This window comes from Rissa tridactyla, chromosome 3 (assembly GCF_028500815.1).
Source record: "Rissa tridactyla isolate bRisTri1 chromosome 3, bRisTri1.patW.cur.20221130, whole genome shotgun sequence".
Taxonomy (NCBI): Eukaryota; Metazoa; Chordata; class Aves; order Charadriiformes; family Laridae; genus Rissa; species Rissa tridactyla.
This window is the reverse complement of record NC_071468.1, coordinates 117,096,209-117,114,259: the sequence shown is the minus strand read 5'-3', so window position 1 is coordinate 117,114,259 and position 18,051 is coordinate 117,096,209. Positions and strand designations below refer to the sequence as shown.

The following is an 18,051-nucleotide window of genomic DNA, read 5'->3' as shown; positions in this document are numbered from 1 at the left end:
GTGATCATTTCTTCCAGCTATAATTTATGCATTGTGATCGTTCCTATGTAGACGTGGGAAATTTAGTTGAATACATTGTTTGAGTCTGTAGCTGAGGGGTTTTACTTTTAAAACTCTGTTAAAGAAAAAACCCAATGAACTGGAAGAGTAACTTATCTCCAGTATATGCTCAGTCTTCTGCCTTCAGGGACTCCCAGCAACCAAAGCAGAGCATTGCCTGGAGTGCAGTAGGGATCTGGGACTCTCACCTTTGGACCTTTGGCAATTTGCTCTGAGCTTTCTAAACCGTTTGCCTCAGCTGCTTGCTACGGACTATATAAATGGAGGTCCAAGTCAGAAGGCTCATTCTCCCTCTGAGGCGGTAGGGAAGAGGTGAAGAGGGAAGGGAAGGAAAAACAGGAAAAGAAAGCAGCAAGAGGGTTCAGGGCTCACCATGGGCCCTGCGCAGCTCTTGCTGCTCTTGCTGCTGCTGAGCAGTGGTGTTCTCACACGTAAGTACTGCCTTTTATATTAGTGCTTTTTGCCGCTTTATTTATGAACTGATGAAAAAAACAATAATGCAAAAATCAACAGGACAATGGCTTATAAAATTAGAGAGCGTAAGCAAAGATGTCATCTCTTCCCTCTGTAGAACTGTGTAATCATAGGAGCATCCCAACCTAGAAAAATTCACAAATGTCATCTGGTGTCTTTTGATCAGATTTAATGTAATTTGCAACTTGTAAGGAATTCCCATAATTTTTTTTGGCCTAATTGTTGTTCTGTCCTTTTAAACCCCCGTGGAGATACTGTAGCTTGGAGATACCATACAGACTTATCCCAGCTGTTGCTAACCTATTTTGCACACAATATGAAGACGGAGAGCAATAAAGCAAAATGTGCTTGGCAAGCAACACTGACATTTGAAATACAATTTTGTGTTAAAGAGACATAGTCATCAGCAGTAGTAGTAAAAGAAGTAAGCCAATAGAGATTTTTTTCCTAAGATCAGAAATGACAGCTTAGATCAATATGGTGCTGTGTATTGTGAGCTATCCTTGCTTCCCAAGAAGCGGCTTTTTAGAATACGACATAGTAGTGTTAAGACTTCGGGAGCCTTAAGGAAGAAAGTGAGTCTGGGGCCAGTTACGCAGGTCTGGTTTTATATGCAGATCAAATTCATCATAAATACACCTTTGCTGAGCTAACATTCTGTTGTTGACTGATGTTATACAACTTTAAAGGATGCCCTTGTTTCTAATGGTTATTATTAATGTTAATACTATTGTAATAGTAATAGTAGTATTACTGTTGCTACTGCTATTAGTGTAACTAGCATTAAAATATATTTCTGTAGAGTGGTCGACCTTATAATTCCCAGAATGAAAATTTAGAAAGTCTGCAGATAATATTGTGAAAAGTGCTGGCATTTATGTGTGATATCCCAAAGACTGACATAGCGTCAAATGAATGCAGCAAATTTAGCAAATTTACTAGATTATATTTTATTTTATTTTAAATAGAGTCATGTGGGACATACCTAAGACAGATTGGAGCAAATGATTCTACTGAACTTGAATAGGCTTCCAATCCATATTCTTTTCCTCCAAAGAATGAATTCTCAATATTCAGAAAAGATTTAATAGCAGAGAATTGTAGTATTAATTGTCAGTCGTCCTTTTTTAAACGTACAAAAAGAAGAATATAGCCATTCATCCATTATGCTGTATTTTTGTGTGCTCAAATAGACTAGAATTTTGAAATAAACAGTGTTATATGGTACATTTCATCTGTCTACCTCTACATTTTGTGCCCATTGTTTATAAACTTTCTCTTTCGCATAACGTAGGGCCTTTGAAAATACTTGTTGGCCTAGAAGCTGATCCTTCTCAGTTTAAAGCAAAGTAATTTAACTCAGTGACCTAAAGATCCAATTCTGAGGTCTTAGTTCACAATATCAAGGCAGCTCTAGATTTGTCTCTGTACTGTCCATTTTAGTAGGCGCTTTGGTATTTACATCGGTGTGCCAAACTTCATCAAAAGTTGGTATAAATTATAAATGTCTTGCAATGAAAATGTAGTATGTTTATTTCCATAGTCCTTGTTTTATAGCTATAAATTGCTTTCCCAGCTTTTAATTCTTGGTTTTGTTCTTTACAGAAGAAGAAACACCTGAAAGTGGAAATCCAGGATGTTCAAGTAACTGATTTTCTGCATCTGCTTTTGTTATTTTGTGTTACTGTATTAACTGAATATATCTTTCAAAGCCTGATTTTTCCTATCCCATAAGTCTCTTCCTCTGAAATAACTGAAACAAAAGTGATGGCAATATTCTGAAGTCTTTATTGCCATTTATTTTAGGTATTTAATTATCCATAAGGCTTGGCTCCAAGAATTTCAAAAATTTCCTAAGATCGGAAAAGCTGAGGTTGAGTTTCTAAACTTTTAAAAAGCTCCCATTAGGAAAATACTTCCCATTGTTTTGTTGATTTCTTAATTGTCAGGTGCAAATTCCTTAATCTAGAAATCCCTGTTTATCAGGTGTGAAGCTTTAGCGGCGAGGTTATGTACAGTACACCTCACCGTAGGCTGAATCTCAGTTCTCATTTACCCTTCACAGTGACTGCTAAACCCACAGAATCGCACTTGCATATCTAACTAAATACCTGTAGAATAAATCATCAACTCTCTCAGCAAGGACAGCAATTTCTTTAAACAAGTCAAGACTCAGGAAACGCTGATTTTATGCCCTATCTTTATAATGAACTCGGCCTGGCCCTGACTGCTTGGTTAAATACATAATGTTCCACCACAGGGTCAAAGTACCAAACGAGTTGTTTTGTTCTTTGTCCCTTTGGATCTTCAGGGTTGTTTTTTCCCCCTTGTTGGATGCTTTAGCACCATCTCCAGGCAATTGGGTTTATTTCAGCTGCCTGAACCAATTCAAAGGTCTGGGCTTCATTGCCACTTTCTTGAATATTTTTGATACAATAAATTATTTGGTATTTGCATTTCTAATCTGATCGTTTCCTTATGCCTTTTCCATTTATTTCTGTTTGAAAGCGGGAAATTAAGCAATAATTAGCCTTTTGGCTTTAACATAGTGGATACTGGTGTTGCGAAAATTTCTGAGAATGTACAGTTAAGCAATGTTATAGTCCAGGATAGCCAAAAGTGACAGGGATAGTGTTGAACTTTTTTAAAGCAGTTAATTTTAAGGTTAATTGGGTCATTTAAGTCGGTTTTGAAATGTTTGTAAGATGCTGATTGCTGTGTGAGAGCTAGTATTGATGATATTAATTCTGTTTAGCAATTATATGAAAGTAATCTCAATTAAAACACTGCTGAAGTATGTAAAGCTAAAAAAAGCGATAGTCCAAAGAGTAAATACGAGATTCATAGTACTATTCTGTTCTCCTCTCTAAGTATGCAATTCTCTGACATAAAGGGCAAGATGACATTGCCACTGGCCTCTGATATGACAAATATTTTATAAAAGAGGAAGAGTAAGCTACAGTCATGGCAGATATAGGCAGGCAAAGTCAAGCAGATTTGATGGCAGACATGTGGGTTTACACTTAGATTACTTTACCTTTTTTTTTTCTGTAAAAGTAGATCAGGGTTCTAATATGTTCAGACAGTCGCAAATAACCAGAGGGGAGCAATTTAGAGAATTGCTTTTCACTCAGCATCACAACAACCTCACAGTCCCAGTGAGCTGCTCAGTCTAAAGAGAGGGAACAGTAACTTCTCTAACGCAGTCACTGACAGTAACTGCTCTAACACAGTCACTTAAAATGCCCGATCATCATATGTTGAGTTTAAAATGATGTTTGCAGTTATAACGGGAGTGAATTGTAATCGAGGACATTGTTTGGCCTACGTTACACATTCCAGACACCAAAAGATCATCTCATATCCCTGTATATGACAGTGAGACAAAATATAATTTTCCTTTATGTCTCTATTACCACATTTGTTCCTGCTTGTAGAGTTTAAAATTACAGATGAATTGCCTCTGCAAGCAACAGGAGCAGATTAAACACAGGTGATATTCATCCTTTTGAGGAAGCCCATTAGGTTTTGGGGGTTCCTTTGATAAAAAGAGAAACAGCTCTGGAAACACTTACTCCTGCCTTATTCTTTCACATAACTTAGTGCATTTGTCTTGCTCTGGATGCTCTTCGTATAACTTAGGTTTATCTCCTTTAAAGAGTCTACTCTAGTAAAATTTGCTGATCTAATATGTGACTTAGAGCAGATCATGTTTCAGGAGGGTCTGGGGCCAAAAGATACTCTGTAGATTCAGGTGAAATGGTATTGATGAATGCTAATTTTGGTGTTATATCTGTTTCTGTGTTTATTTGCTTTCAGTCTCAGTCATGTGACTTAGATAAAGCAGCTCCTGGCATTTGAATTATTATGGAAAAATCTGAGCTGAAGGGAATCATTTTATGACCAATTTGAAAACTACCATTTGATTGGTTTAATTTAGAAGGAATAGCGTCATTTTAAAAACAGTTCCATATCTTAGGTTTTCTCCTGTTTTTGTCATTAATGTTAATGGGGCGTGATTTGAAGGCCAGATGGGGTCATGTTTTCGGATCTCATCAAACAGAGCAGTGGGCCCCAAAACGTATGCTTTCCCACAAGTTTTGTCTTATGCTTCAGAAAGTATCCAGCTGACATGAAGGCATTGCTTCTTTGTCTGAAAGCTATTCTGTAAAAGGAAATAGTGGGAGGGTCCTCATGTTTCATTTATATGTGGCATTCATTTTAGTTACACAACACTAGGCGTGTATTTTAAGTATGGTCATACGCATATCCTACCCAAGTCATAAAAGCACCCTTTTTTTCCCAATTGCAGAAGATGCAACCAGATTTAAACACCTCAGAAAATATGTTTACTCATATGAAGCAGAAACATCAAATGGGATCACGGGAACAGCAGATTCTCGAAGCGGTTCAAAGATCACTTGCAAGGTAGGGAAAGAGGAGTAAGTACAATCGATTGGGACTGTATACGGAATAACATGGGAGCTGGCAGCCGGGGAGCATCCTTCAGTGTTTTGCCAAAAAAGATCATTCTTTTAAAGGCACATGTTGAGAGTCCTAAGGACTAAGCCCTCCCTGTCCTAGACAGGTGCTGAGGATGGCAGACCTCCTCAGAGGCAGAGGTGGTTCATACTGCTGTGCCCGTGCATTTCCATCCTGATTGGGCTGTACTTTTACACGAGAGAGGGGGAGGACCTGGTAGTTCAGTTTTCCTTTGCTACCAGGCTGAGTCTATCAATGTCCACCAAACAATTCTAGAAGTTGAACCAAAACAGCTCATTGATGCCATGACTACTTGATAGCCTGTTGATGGTAATGCTCAAGCCAGGATCAGGGCTGTAGGAGTAAAAGGTCCTGTAGACCATTAAACTACCCAATGTCCCTCCACCTTGCCCAAAACTTTCCCATCTTTTTTTTTTTTTTTTTCTGAAATGGAGTAACTAGGGAAAATATTTTTTTATGTAGCACACACTGTTCTGACCGAATCTAAACATTGATCAGTGTAATGACTGAAGTTTTCATACAGTCCTTCTAGTACTATAAATTTTCAGAACCTAAGTTACTTGTTTACTGTGTATGCAGCATACTCCATGCCATTAGCCAAGCAAATACCTGCTTTCATATCTTCTCTCATGTTCCCTTAAGCTATTCAGAGTACTTTGGAATCTTTCCAAACAGCTGCTAGCAGGGTGATTCTGCCACCTTACAAAACCCAAGGAATACCTTATTTTCAAAACTGCAACTGGATGAACCTGGAAACGTGATAATGAAAAAAGGATAAACACATCATATTTGTGCTTTCAGGTTGAACTGGAGGTACCACAGCTGTGCCACTTCATCCTGAGGACAATGCATTGCTCCCTGAGGGAGACTTTTGGTGTTGACACTGAGGGAAGGGCCATGCTGAAAAAGTCGAAGAACTCTGAGGACTTTGCAAATGCCATGTCCAAGTAAGAAATATCAATTATCATCAATACCTGTAGCCTTGACATGGAACAGGCTTCAGTGTTACAGTCCACCCTGACTATGTTTTTTCCAGGCATGGAACACGTTTCATGATAACATGGTAGACTTATAAGCTGGTTCCACAGCAAAACTCTCCCTGATATAATTTAGGGCTATCTTGGCACAGTTCTCAATTGCTAGTGGGGTAGGGTTTTTTCCATCCAGAATTTTCACCTAGCCTGTGTTTGTCATTTATATCATCTACATCAGGAAAATGTTGGGTAGTCCCTGAAAAGGTTATTGCAAGTGGAATGTTCCTTCTTGTAGGCAAATTCTCAAATGGCTATCTGCAGCCATTTTAAGATAATTTTCCTTTGCTGACATGGTACTAAGACTGTGCAATAGAAGGGCATTTGAGACTGAAGTCCAGGTTTCCTATCATGGTCTTTAATGACCTATGCACTTATCTTTTCCTTACTTATCTGCTTTCGTAACTTATTGCTACTCCCTTCACCCAGTGCTTGTCAGTGCGTGTTTTACTTGTGCACCTTCATGCTTATTTCAATGCCTCAGTATCCAGTCCATCTTGTTTGACAAGCCATAGATCTCCAAACGGCTTCAGACAGTGTTAAAATACGTTTTTTAGAAAATAATCAAGGTTTTATTTAAAGACTGCAACTAGTAGAGAATCCTTCCCATCATTTTGTAGCCTATTGCAGTGGTTAATAATTACCTCATTTTAAAAATTTACTTATCTCCTCTCTGAATTTGTGCAATTCCAACTTCCAGCCATTGCTCCTGATATTTGCTTGTCCTTAGATGACGTAGTCTGGTGATATCAGAATGTCCTTGGCTAAAATTTTTCTGCTTTAATAGTAGTACTCTGTAATAGGAACAACCGTGAATAGTAAATAATGGTAGACCAAGATAAACACAATGCTTTAGCTATAGCCCAGAAGTTTATTGATAACATGTGGGCGGCTTTAACATGATTTCATACTAACGTTGGGGGTTTTTTTGGACAGACATGAGCTAAAATTCAGCATTCAGGATGGAACAAAAGTCAAGCTGTATCCAGAGAAGGACGAACCTCTGAATGTACTGAATCTCAAGAGAGGGATCATCTCAGCTCTACTTGTGCCAACAGAAACAGTAGAAAACGTAAAAACAATTCCCATGGTAGGTATTTTGAAAAGCATTCACCTTATTTCCTTAACAAATGGAAGAAATCTCACCTAGTGGAGTTACTCCTGAACACAATTTTCAAAAGACCTGGAAATTCAGATGAGAAAGGGTGCCTTTCAGCTAGATCAGAAAATGTGTGACAGCATAAACAAAGACACTGACTTATTTCTTCTTTCCAGGATACTGTATATGGAAAGTGTGACAGTGAAGTTGAATTCAAATCTAGAAAAGGAAATGTAGCAGAAGATATTTCAATTAACAGGGACCTGAAAGCCTGTGACAACTTCAGTCCTATCAGAGATTATGTCAGCCCTATTGCCATTGTAAAGGGACTAGTAAGTATACTATCAAAAATTCTATGATATAACATTCTTCACTAAATCATTTAAACAACTACTACAATAAGTAAATTTTGTAATTATCTTCTAAAACTTAAATGGGTTTTCTGCCCCCTTGCATTATATCAGACTGTGGTTTTGTTGGCAGTCAATAGAGAAAAAACAGATTCAGGGAAAGAGGGTAATTACTTTCTTTCATATTCTTCTGAAGAATTTTTAAAGGAGACCTTTTCATAGATGGAGTTAGTGTTATTGATTGCACGTTAACCTATCAGATCACATCCAAATTTTTAATTTTGTGGGTCAAAACTTTCAACATTCCCATTTCATGTAAAAAACGCCACCAAACCCCTGCTGATGTGTATGCAATGTGCAGGAGAAGAGGGTTTTAAATGCCCCGAAGTAAATGGTTTGACATGCTGTTGAGGCTAGTTGTGAATCCACAACGATCAACTGCAGTTGCTTGCGTGAATATTGGCAGATTTCTTCCTGGTGTCATGGCATCTGTACTTTTGAATGTTTTCCCTCAAAAAAAATTAAATAAATCAAGATTTCATACCATGCTAAAAAAAGCACATTTTACAATTTCTTCCACTTTTACAGCTTACTATATAAATCTTAAAAATGTGCATAATAAGAGTGAAATTAAAAAGAGCATCAGCTATTATGAGGAGCCTGAACTACTCTAAAAATTACAAACTGGTTTCTATGAAGGAGTCCTTTGTGGTAGGCAGCAGGGGATCCATCATGAAGTAACTGCTAAGCCAAACACGTTAGTAAGGCCTGAGGGAAAATTTCAGTTGGATTTTTCGCCTGAGAAGAGACTTAAGACCAAAGATTGATGCTGGCACAATTTTGTCTTTGTGTGAGAATGATTCCAGTTATGCACCTTTGTTTCCAATATGCTGTAACTGTTAATATTACAGGAAAACTGTGGCAGCCTTTAAAACTATGTTTGTTTCCTATACTATTCAGTAAAATGACTGCCAAACTATTCATTTTACAGAATATCCCGTTATCTACCCTTCTAAGAAGCACTCAATTCTGTCATTACAATATTGATGCAAAGAAAAGGCATATAAGAGACGCTGTCTGCAGTGAAAAACACCTGTTTCTGCCTTCCTCATACAAGTAGGTTGCTCGCTGTTTCTCAATACCCTTTCTTTATAAATATTCATTTTGAATGATGATGTATCACATTCTGCCCTGACTTCATCCCTAAATACGCATTTTGTTCTCAAGGAGGGACAAAGCATGGAAAGATGCCTCAAAGGCACTTAAACTCAACTAAAGTGCTCGATTTTTCTTTGTTTGCCAGAAATCGCTATGGTGTGATGACAGAGGTCAACCAGACACTGAAGCTTGAAGATACCCCAAAGATCAATAACAGAAATTTCGATGGAGGTATAGCTGAAATTCTCAATAATACACATACAGGGAGAAAATATAAATACATGTCAAATACAGGGACAACAACGTTTTTTAAACCCGGAATTCATTAACTATGCAGTTAATGACCAAAACAATTCCTAATTTTTAATGAAATTTGATCAATTTAGTCAGTAAAAAGGTTGGCATATAAAATAGAAAAGCCTGAAAAGTTCAAAATCACTCTATAATTTTAAATAATCTTTCTCTTTTCATTTTAATTTTGAAATTATTATTTATTATTAAAAAGTTATAATTTACTTGGAAAGTAATTTTAATCTTATTGTAAATGAGTTTAATGATCCCTTTTTAGCTAACCATAATTTCTTATGCAACTTTTAGCTTCAGCTACCAAATGTAAACAGTCCATGATTACTCTACATTTGGTTCTAAAACACACTACTTTGAGATGCCTTGCAATTTGTTATTGCTAGTCATAACATATTTCTCCCAAGATATATTCATTAGAAGTTGAAAAAGCAAACTGTGCTAATATAAAAGGTGGTAAGGAATCATCTTCATAAAAATTTAAAAGAATTTATATGAATAAGTATTATTATTATTAATTTGGGGGAGAATTACATTTAAATTCCATTCCATTATTTTTTAGAAACTGCTCAGCTGTTAAACTTCAACAATTTTCATATAAAACAACCTACAGATTTTATATTTATACTGAATGTATGACAGAAGTTGAAAAATTAACATAGCTCCTTGATGATGACATAAAGAATGCAAATTTTTTTTTTTAATTTCTAGATGAACTGGAAGAGAAAGGACTTGCATTGGAAAGTACAGATGCCAAATTTCCTAGGCAGGGGGATGCTGTTCTGAAAATCCTTCAGGAACTGCAGAAACTTACAGCCTCCCAGCAGAACCAGCAGAGAGCAAGACTCTTTTACAAATTTGTTACTGGACTTAGAAGTTTACATAACACCACTCTTGGCTCTCTTGTACCAAAGATGATGGAAACTTCAAGGTACGTTACACAGTTCGTTGTGTAAGTACACCACGTGTCAATGCCAGAGCAAATCCATTCTAAAGTTGATGATTTGCTGCAAACAGTGTTAAATTAGAGGTTAATTAGATGTAAAGAGTGTCTTTCGGAAAAATAAGTATCATCAGTATTATCTAGAGAGAGAAAGAAGGAAGAGAGAGTAAAACCTGTGGATTTCACGTTTTTCCATCAGAAATGCTGTGTTGGTAATTGATTGGAACTTGTACATTAAATATATGACAACAGTATAAGAATTCAAATAGATCTGAAACTCCTAGGCTTCTATGAAGAACTAATGTCATTTTGATCATTCCTCCATCAACGCTTCCAAATTTATTGGAGAAGCTGAACTATGAATTAGAGTATAACAGCCCCTCACAGGGTTTTTCTCCCCGACACAAGTCACAAGTGTGTATGCCAGGCACAATCCTGTGGATCTGTTATTGTAGCCAAATATCTTTCGTGCCGTTTTGCTCAAGGACAATGACTGTAATTGCAAACTCCCAAGTCTGACTTATTGCAAAGAACACAGTTCTGAAAGTGAGATTTTTGAGAGACATGGAAGGGCACGATTCTTTGGTCTGACCCTGCTCTCCACTCCCCACCCTTACTCTTCTGTCCTAGCTGGACTTGAGTCAATTTACACATAGTTTATGTCCTCAGTCTGTAGAGGGGCTAGTGCCTCAGAGTGGTTCAATATATTATATTATAATACTTAAAGTTGTGGGAAAGTCTGTTGTGGAGAAAAAAAGATATGTCTGTGTAATTATAGTGTTGTTAATACTTTCTTGTTTTTCAGAGCTAATCATGTTATTAGCATAACTTGTAAAACTAAGAAGCTTCTTTTTGATAAGCGATTGTGTGATTTGCTTCCAGTTACACATAAGCATACATAATTTACATTAAAACAACTTAATAAACCTGTCAAATGTTTATTTCAAACATGCAACGTGCAGCGATAACTGCAAACAGGGAATTAATCAATCAAAGTTATCTCTTTTCTTTTCAGTTCCATCACAGTTCAGGCCCTGACCCAGTGCGGGACTCCAGAGTGCTATGGTGCAGTCCTTCAAATACTGAGAACTGGAAACGCGAATCCACTCATGGTAGACCTGATCACATACACCCTGGGACTATTGCCTTCTCCAACACCAAAAAGAATACGGGAAATTCTTAACATGGCCCAGTATCAGCCAAGTAGAGCTTCTTTTTACGGCTTGAGCCACGCTGTTACTAAGTAAGTAATGATAGCATGTAATTGTACAAAATAACCTCAAGAAAACGTTACAATGCTTAGAGTAAAACCTAAGAGTAGTCACTTTTTGAGGATTTTTTTTTGTTAATCTCATGAATTTGCTCTTTGAGAATAAAGAAAATAGACATTTCCTATTTTTTACTTTTTTTTCTGGTGTGTTTCTCTCTTTAGGTTCTACAACGAGAAGATGGTTGTGACAGAGGAAGTAACAGATGTTGCAGACTTCATGGTGTCACTGCTGGGCACTGATTGCTCTGGGGAAGATGAACTCACATACCTCACACTTCGGGTATTTTTATTTTCTTCTTTCCTTATGCAGGCTATTATTTTAAATTGTAGCACATATATTACTCTACTGCTCTTGGTGGAGAATAAATGTTTGTTATCTTTCTGTGTTTTCATCGCTGACAGGCTATTGGAAACATGGGTGCAGTAATGGAGAAAGCTAAACCCAACCTGAAATCTTTTCTTAAGACATGTATCAGAAGTGAAGCTGCATCGCTTTCAGTTCAGAAAGCAGCCATCCAGGCATTCAGGAAAATGACCATTACTGAGGAGGTAAACTGCGTCACAAGAACTAGCATAAACTGTCTTCGGCTCACCTTGACTGTTCACAGAAGTTATGGAATATGCAAAAGCATTCCCATTATTTCATAGTTTTGCCATCTCCCTTTTAGCCGTCTCCAGCTTTTTTAGAATTCCTTTAGTTAGTTTAGTTTCCACCCACGTACCTGAGAAGTTCTCCAGGTTTCTGACATAATGCGTGTTGCTCCTTTGAGATGCAGTTGCTCTGTATAGATGGCCTCTGCTTAAATGGGAAGTTTGGATCTGTTCCTGTTAGTGTGTCTTAAATGGAGTTCTACTTATTTAAACGTCGCTTTAACTGATGAATTACTGCAGATTTAAATGGATTTAACTAAGAAAAAGCCAGGTCCCTATTTTATACAGGCATTTTGTTGTTGTTGTTATTAATAGTACTGGTTAGATTTACGTTTACATCCAGAGACATTAAAGCACCTCCTACAGAATGGGTGTCATTATACACAGCATCTTCATCTTAGTGTAGTGAAAGTTTCAATATCTATAAGTTTCTAATCTAAGAGACATGCTCTTGTTTCCAGACAAGACTTAATGACTCTGGGAGCCTGGAAACAGCTGGTGCTCATGTCCTTAGATGTGATTTAATTTAAAGCATTTAATTTTTTTTATTATTATTTATTTTCAAACTATGTTTATTTTCCTGCAGCAGAAGAGTCTTATCACCACCCTTTCCTAAACTGAATGGTCTTTCAGCCAAAATTTGAGATTTTTTCTGCAAACCAGAACACTTATGATTCCCAACAATCAAACCTCAGTATTCTAAACAAAAAAGTAACCTGTCAGATACAGGATAAGAAAATCATTTTTAATAAAATCATAATTTCTATGGCATTTTCTATCAAAAGAAACTTTATCAGAATAGCTTCAATTAAAAATTTTTCGTCAGTTATAGAAATAAGGTATAGATATAGTTACTCAATCCTGAAAAAATTACATCCTGGAAATTATTTCACCCTATATATTCCCAAAAGAGTTTAACAGTATCATCTACTGCCAGCTCATCAGTGCAAACCTTTCTCTATTTATATAGGATCGTTCAGCACTTCTGAAAGCTTTCCAAGAAGGAGAAGCACCTACAGACAAACGTCTAGCGGCGTATCTCATTCTGATGAAAGATCCTTCCCCAACTGATCTTGCAAAGATTTTGAGAGTCCTCACAAAGGAGAAGAACGAGCAAGTGAAAAGCTTTATTGCCTCACACATTGCCAACATCCTAGACTCCGAAGAAGTAGGCATTGAAGAGTAAGTAAAATTTAGTTATATACTGGTCTCCTAGGAAGAACAAAGTTCTGACCATAATTGCAGTGGTAGTTATTTAGCAATGCATTTTCTGCTTGTTTTTTTGTTTGCTTGTTTGTTTTCTTTGAGCAGGCACATCAGCTGAGTAAATCTATGGCTTTGACAGAGCAGAGCCAGCTTACTATCTTCCCCTTAAGTCTTATTTTTACTGTGAATATGTGCAGAGAGCTAGCAATTTATATTCACCTCAGCTGTAAGAATGTCTGCAAGTAACACAAACAATACCTCAACTAAGATTAAATGTGTTTCTGGAATTTATACTAATCGTATTTGTATTGCTGTCCTCTTTCCTAGTCTAAAAAGCCGAGTTGAAGAAGCTTTGAAAGGAAACCAGGTTCCAACAGCCAAAGATTTCAGAAAATTCTCACAAAATTATCAGATTTCCAAAAGAGTTTCTGTACCTGGAGTTGATCCCATCTCTGCCAAACTAGAGGGAAATGTGGTGTTTGATCCAAACAGCTACATTCCTAAAGAGACTATGCTGAAAACCACCCTGAATGTGTATGGATTTGCCCCAAGCGATATCTTTGAGGTACAACAATTATCAAAAACTTTTGCTACTATTCAGCTGTTTTCTTTCTCATTTCTGTTTGCTTCTAACAACTTCCTCTGAATAACGTATTGTTTTTACAAGCTTTGGGAGAAATCTAAAGATCACTATGCTTACAAGGGGACTTTCATTTGATCGCAATGGGTGTTAGAGCAAGCCAACCGTTATGTGATGTCACTTGCCACTGACTGGATGGGCGACCCTGTTGGAGTTATTAAAGGCCTCAGCTAGGGTAAAATGAACCCATCTGTAACAAATTGACTTCAAACTAATGAATTATTACTGGCACACTGAAGTAGTCATAGTAGATTTTAAGGGAAATACAGCCTGTGTGTAGGTTTTTTGTTGGACCTCACCACAGAGATAAAACTCATTGTAAGACCTAGTATTCTGTCTCTTCCCTTAAGAATCATAGACTTGTAGGATAAAGTTTAAATGTATTGTTTGTTCCCCAAGAAGTCTATTTGTTGCAAAGCTCCAAAGATGTGGGGAAATTGTCTCAGTTATTGCATTGTCCTGTTCATTCCAGCTTGGCTTGGATGGAAAGGGGTTTGAACCAACACTGGAAGCTTTGTTTGGAGAGAAGGGGTTTTTCCCAGACACTGCAAGCAAGGCCTTGTACTGGGTTGACGGCAGAGTGCCAGAGCAGGTTTCCAAGGCACTTTTTGACTACTTTGGTTACTCCCAGGATGACAAGCAGGATCAGGTACAGCTTGAAAACATTCTCTGTGCAGCACGGCATTCCTATCTTTACACAATAATTACAGCACTTCCCTCTCTATTGTATACAAGCCTTCTCCTCTTCTGGTAAGCTAAAATAGAAATGCTTAATACTATTTAGCAATGTTTTTTTCTTAATTGTATGTGGGAGGGGCCTTTTTCTGGAGACAAATCTGTAAGAAATGCATGTGCAGATTAGCTGGCGTTCAGTAAGTAACTGGTTTAGATATATGATCTTACAGATTTCTCATAAATCTGTTTTACTACTTTCTGACCAAATTTTCAGGATCTCATGAAAGGAATAATGCTTAACCTTGAAAAATTGATAAAAGAATTGGGCAACAAGGAGGCTCCCGAAGGAAAAGCATATCTGAGAATCCTGGGAGAAGAACTTGGGTACATGAAACTCAATGATTTCAAATTGCTGGGAAGCATGATTTTAAAGAGTGTTAAAATTCTTCAGACTGTTCCAGAAATGGTATGTTTCTGATGCACCAATGTGTATTACTAATTTGGGGGGTTTGTACAAGATTTTTTTAAGATTTCGATTGTGTTTATCTATGATGTAAAGAATGGATACTTGATACTAGCATGAAAATAAAATTATGTAAAATAAAATATGCAGATTAGTCTGAAGCACAATGAGAAACCCATGAAGACTCCTGAATAACCGAGTGGAGTCCTCCTGGAAGATGGGTGAGGGGAAGGAAAGAAGGAAGGTTCAGATCTTATTGTATGATTGAGATACCTATTGGAACAATCCCCAAAATCTTAGTGCTGGCCATTTTGTTATACTACTAAATTTCTGATTGCTAAAATGTATATTCATATTAAGCAATAATTCGCCATATTTAAAAGAAAGCAAGATGTAGTACAGTTTAGGAATATTTGGTAAAACCCTTCTCTCATTGAAGTAAAAAAAAGCTTTGCCATTGACTTTGGGGAAGCCAGAATGTTACGTGTTATCTAAATGAATTTACCTTTGTATGTGTATGTCAAGGTAGGTGATCCGTGTGTATCAAGGGAGGTGATAAAATCTAGTATTCATTTAAAGCTAAGATTTTGATAAACAGTCTTTAGTATATTTTTTGAAGCATGGAATCTGTAGAAATTAGTTTCTGTACTGTATATGAAATTACTTTTTGGATTGTACGGTTGCAATCATTCAATGATCAGTTTTTAAAGTACGAAATGGACGTATTCCAAAGTGTAGATTTCTTAGTGTTCATTTCCTTGTTTGATTCACAGATTGCACAAGCCATCTCAAAAGGTGTGGACAGGGATTTATTTGTCCACTACATGTTCATGGACAATGAGTTTGAGCTTCCCACTGGAGCAGGTTTGCAACTGAAGTTTGCCTTGTCTGGAATAGCGACACCTGGGGCCAAAGTAGCCGTGAAGCTTCATCAAAAAAGCGTAAGCATCAAAACACCTTGCTTTATTTTGTCTCCTCCTGATAATCTACAGTCTCATTTAGGGATAAAACTCTAACACCAGAAGAATTTTAAAGACTACAGAATACTCTTTAAATGAAAAAAACAACTTACTTATTAGAGGTCTCCAGTTAATTTGTGAATGACATTTACATTGAAGTAAGAAGTAATACATATAATACATTAAGCATGAGACATAATAAAATTTATGAATTCAAAGTATTTTAATCACCCTTTCAAAAATAATCTTTTTAATCTCTGTTTATTTCTCTCTTCGGGCTCTCAAATGAGACTAGTACAAAAGCTACAGCATGTGAATTTGGTGTTCAAACCAAACAGTTAATAAAAAATTTTGATGTAGCCCATTCAAAGTGAAAATTTTGATTTTCAATTAGAAGAAATATTGAAAACTGAGTTAAATGATCTGAAAGGAAACATTTTAAAATTATAACAATTAAAGAGCATATTACATGAAATTAATTATCCGGTTAAAATTAAAAAAAATAATAAATTAAATATTTCCATTCTTTTTGCCAGTTTTAATAACTATTTTTCTCCAATTCAGTCAATATTATATATAAGTTTCTCAATAGTTTCAGTTCACTTAAACTTTTAGTTTTCCACCATATACACTATTTAAGTAAAAATAAAAAAATATGTCCTCAAATTTAGTACTGGTTGCCTTTTAGTTACCTTTGGAATCTTTTCCAGAATTTTGCATTCTGTCCCTTTTTGTAATGGCAAAACCAAAAGCTTGAAAATAAGCTGTTTTCTGTTTAGAGAAATTCAAATCTTGGATTAATTTCTTTTTTGTCGAATAGTTTACTCATTGTTTCTGAAAATTGCTATTTTGTTTTTACAATGGAAAACTGGCTCTTGTCTTCAGATTTAAAAATACATTCAAGTAACTGCATGTACAAAACCTTTCTGGAGCATTGGTATTTTTGCATTGAAGTAGGTAAGGCTCCTTGGTGTTATCATCCTGCTGTATTTGTTACATCACAGTTACCACTTATGTGGTCCCTCTGCTTATGTGACTTGGGAATACAATTCTTTGAATAGCAAAATCAATTCTATAAACCCTACCTCTAGATTATCAAGCATATTACATTTGTTTTATAGATCCAGGAAGAAGCGAATTGGGCAAATAAATACACCATTTTGTTTTTATTAAATAGATGCAAGCAGAACTTATTGCGAAACCTTCAGTAGCAATTGAGTTTGTAACACACCTGGGAATAAACATGCCTGAATTTGCTAGAAGTGGCGTGGAGGTGAATTCTAATATATTCCATGAGTCTGGAATTGAAGCACATGTTAGTATGAAAGCTGGGCAACTGAAATTCAGCATTCCTGCTCCGAAGACTCCAACAAAGCTCCTCAGTATCAGGTAATGAGAACTGAATGAGAACTTTCGAGGCTATGTTCTTCCCTTCTCTTTTATTGTGATGGAACTGAGAGACTGGGGCACACATGGAGAAATTTTCCGTTCAGAAAAATCCCAGACATTGTACAAGTGTGATAACTTCTTTTGTAAGATAAGCAAATAGCCCAGATAAATGGCGACTGGGAGTCAAGGCTTACAGATTATTTAATTTGTCACTATTTTCTGAAATTTTCAACAAGACACTGAACATTTCTATTATTTTGTTTTCTTTCATAAAAAATTTATTATAATAGCAATGCCTATTTTTAGGTTGAATTTAAATGAACTACTTATATTAATTTTAGAGAGGGTAAATGGCTCAATACACAGAATTATAATTATCAATAATATTACTTACAATAATAAACCACTTGATCATTTAACCACCATATGTTATTTCATTAACCCCTACCTTAATAGGTGATTTTTATTCAGAAAGTAAGCTTCTTAATAGAACAATATCTGAACACCTGTCCTGGGAGTGAACGGCTCACTTTTCCATTCCAGCAACACTCTACATTTGGTGTCTCCAGCCAAAACTGAAGAGATTCCACCTCTGATTGAGAACCGAGAAACCTGGACTTCTTGCAAGCCTTTCATTACTGGTCTAAATCTCTGCAGCAAATTATTGTACTCTAATGCCAGTGCCACAGAGGCAGCTCCATATTATCCCTTGACTGGAGAATCCAGGTAAGTCATATCAGCTCTAACTGTGTTTATTTTGGGTTAACTAACCTTTCCTCTTAGGGCTTAGTATCTACACTGCCCTCTCACATAAAGCTTACCTTTAAAAGTCTTTAAAAACAAACAAGCAGGAGGTTTAAAAACAAACTAGCAGGAA

The 18,051-nt window shown here is 36.5% G+C and overlaps 1 protein-coding gene across 2 annotated transcripts in view; it reads left to right on the top strand.

Annotated features, from left to right (window-relative positions):
* Positions 1-334: 334 nt before the first annotated feature.
* APOB (apolipoprotein B) overlaps positions 335-18,051 on the top strand; it is a 37,586-nt gene continuing 19,869 nt past the window's right edge. Inside the window, exons 1-19 of one of the 2 annotated variants that reach the window (XM_054195725.1) lie at positions 335-491; positions 2,140-2,178; positions 4,847-4,962; positions 5,839-5,984; positions 7,005-7,158; positions 7,344-7,499; positions 8,509-8,633; positions 8,821-8,906; positions 9,690-9,909; positions 10,937-11,164; positions 11,354-11,471; positions 11,594-11,740; positions 12,813-13,024; positions 13,376-13,613; positions 14,161-14,337; positions 14,638-14,829; positions 15,600-15,767; positions 16,963-17,174; positions 17,718-17,900. In XM_054195725.1, coding sequence (XP_054051700.1) covers positions 434-491; positions 2,140-2,178; positions 4,847-4,962; positions 5,839-5,984; positions 7,005-7,158; positions 7,344-7,499; positions 8,509-8,633; positions 8,821-8,906; positions 9,690-9,909; positions 10,937-11,164; positions 11,354-11,471; positions 11,594-11,740; positions 12,813-13,024; positions 13,376-13,613; positions 14,161-14,337; positions 14,638-14,829; positions 15,600-15,767; positions 16,963-17,174; positions 17,718-17,900 — 2,975 coding nt within the window. In that variant the 5' untranslated portion in view covers positions 335-433. The remainder of the gene's footprint in view (positions 492-2,139; positions 2,179-4,846; positions 4,963-5,838; positions 5,985-7,004; positions 7,159-7,343; positions 7,500-8,508; positions 8,634-8,820; positions 8,907-9,689; positions 9,910-10,936; positions 11,165-11,353; positions 11,472-11,593; positions 11,741-12,812; positions 13,025-13,375; positions 13,614-14,160; positions 14,338-14,637; positions 14,830-15,599; positions 15,768-16,962; positions 17,175-17,717; positions 17,901-18,051) is intronic. The other variant, XM_054195726.1, reaches the window with a different exon arrangement.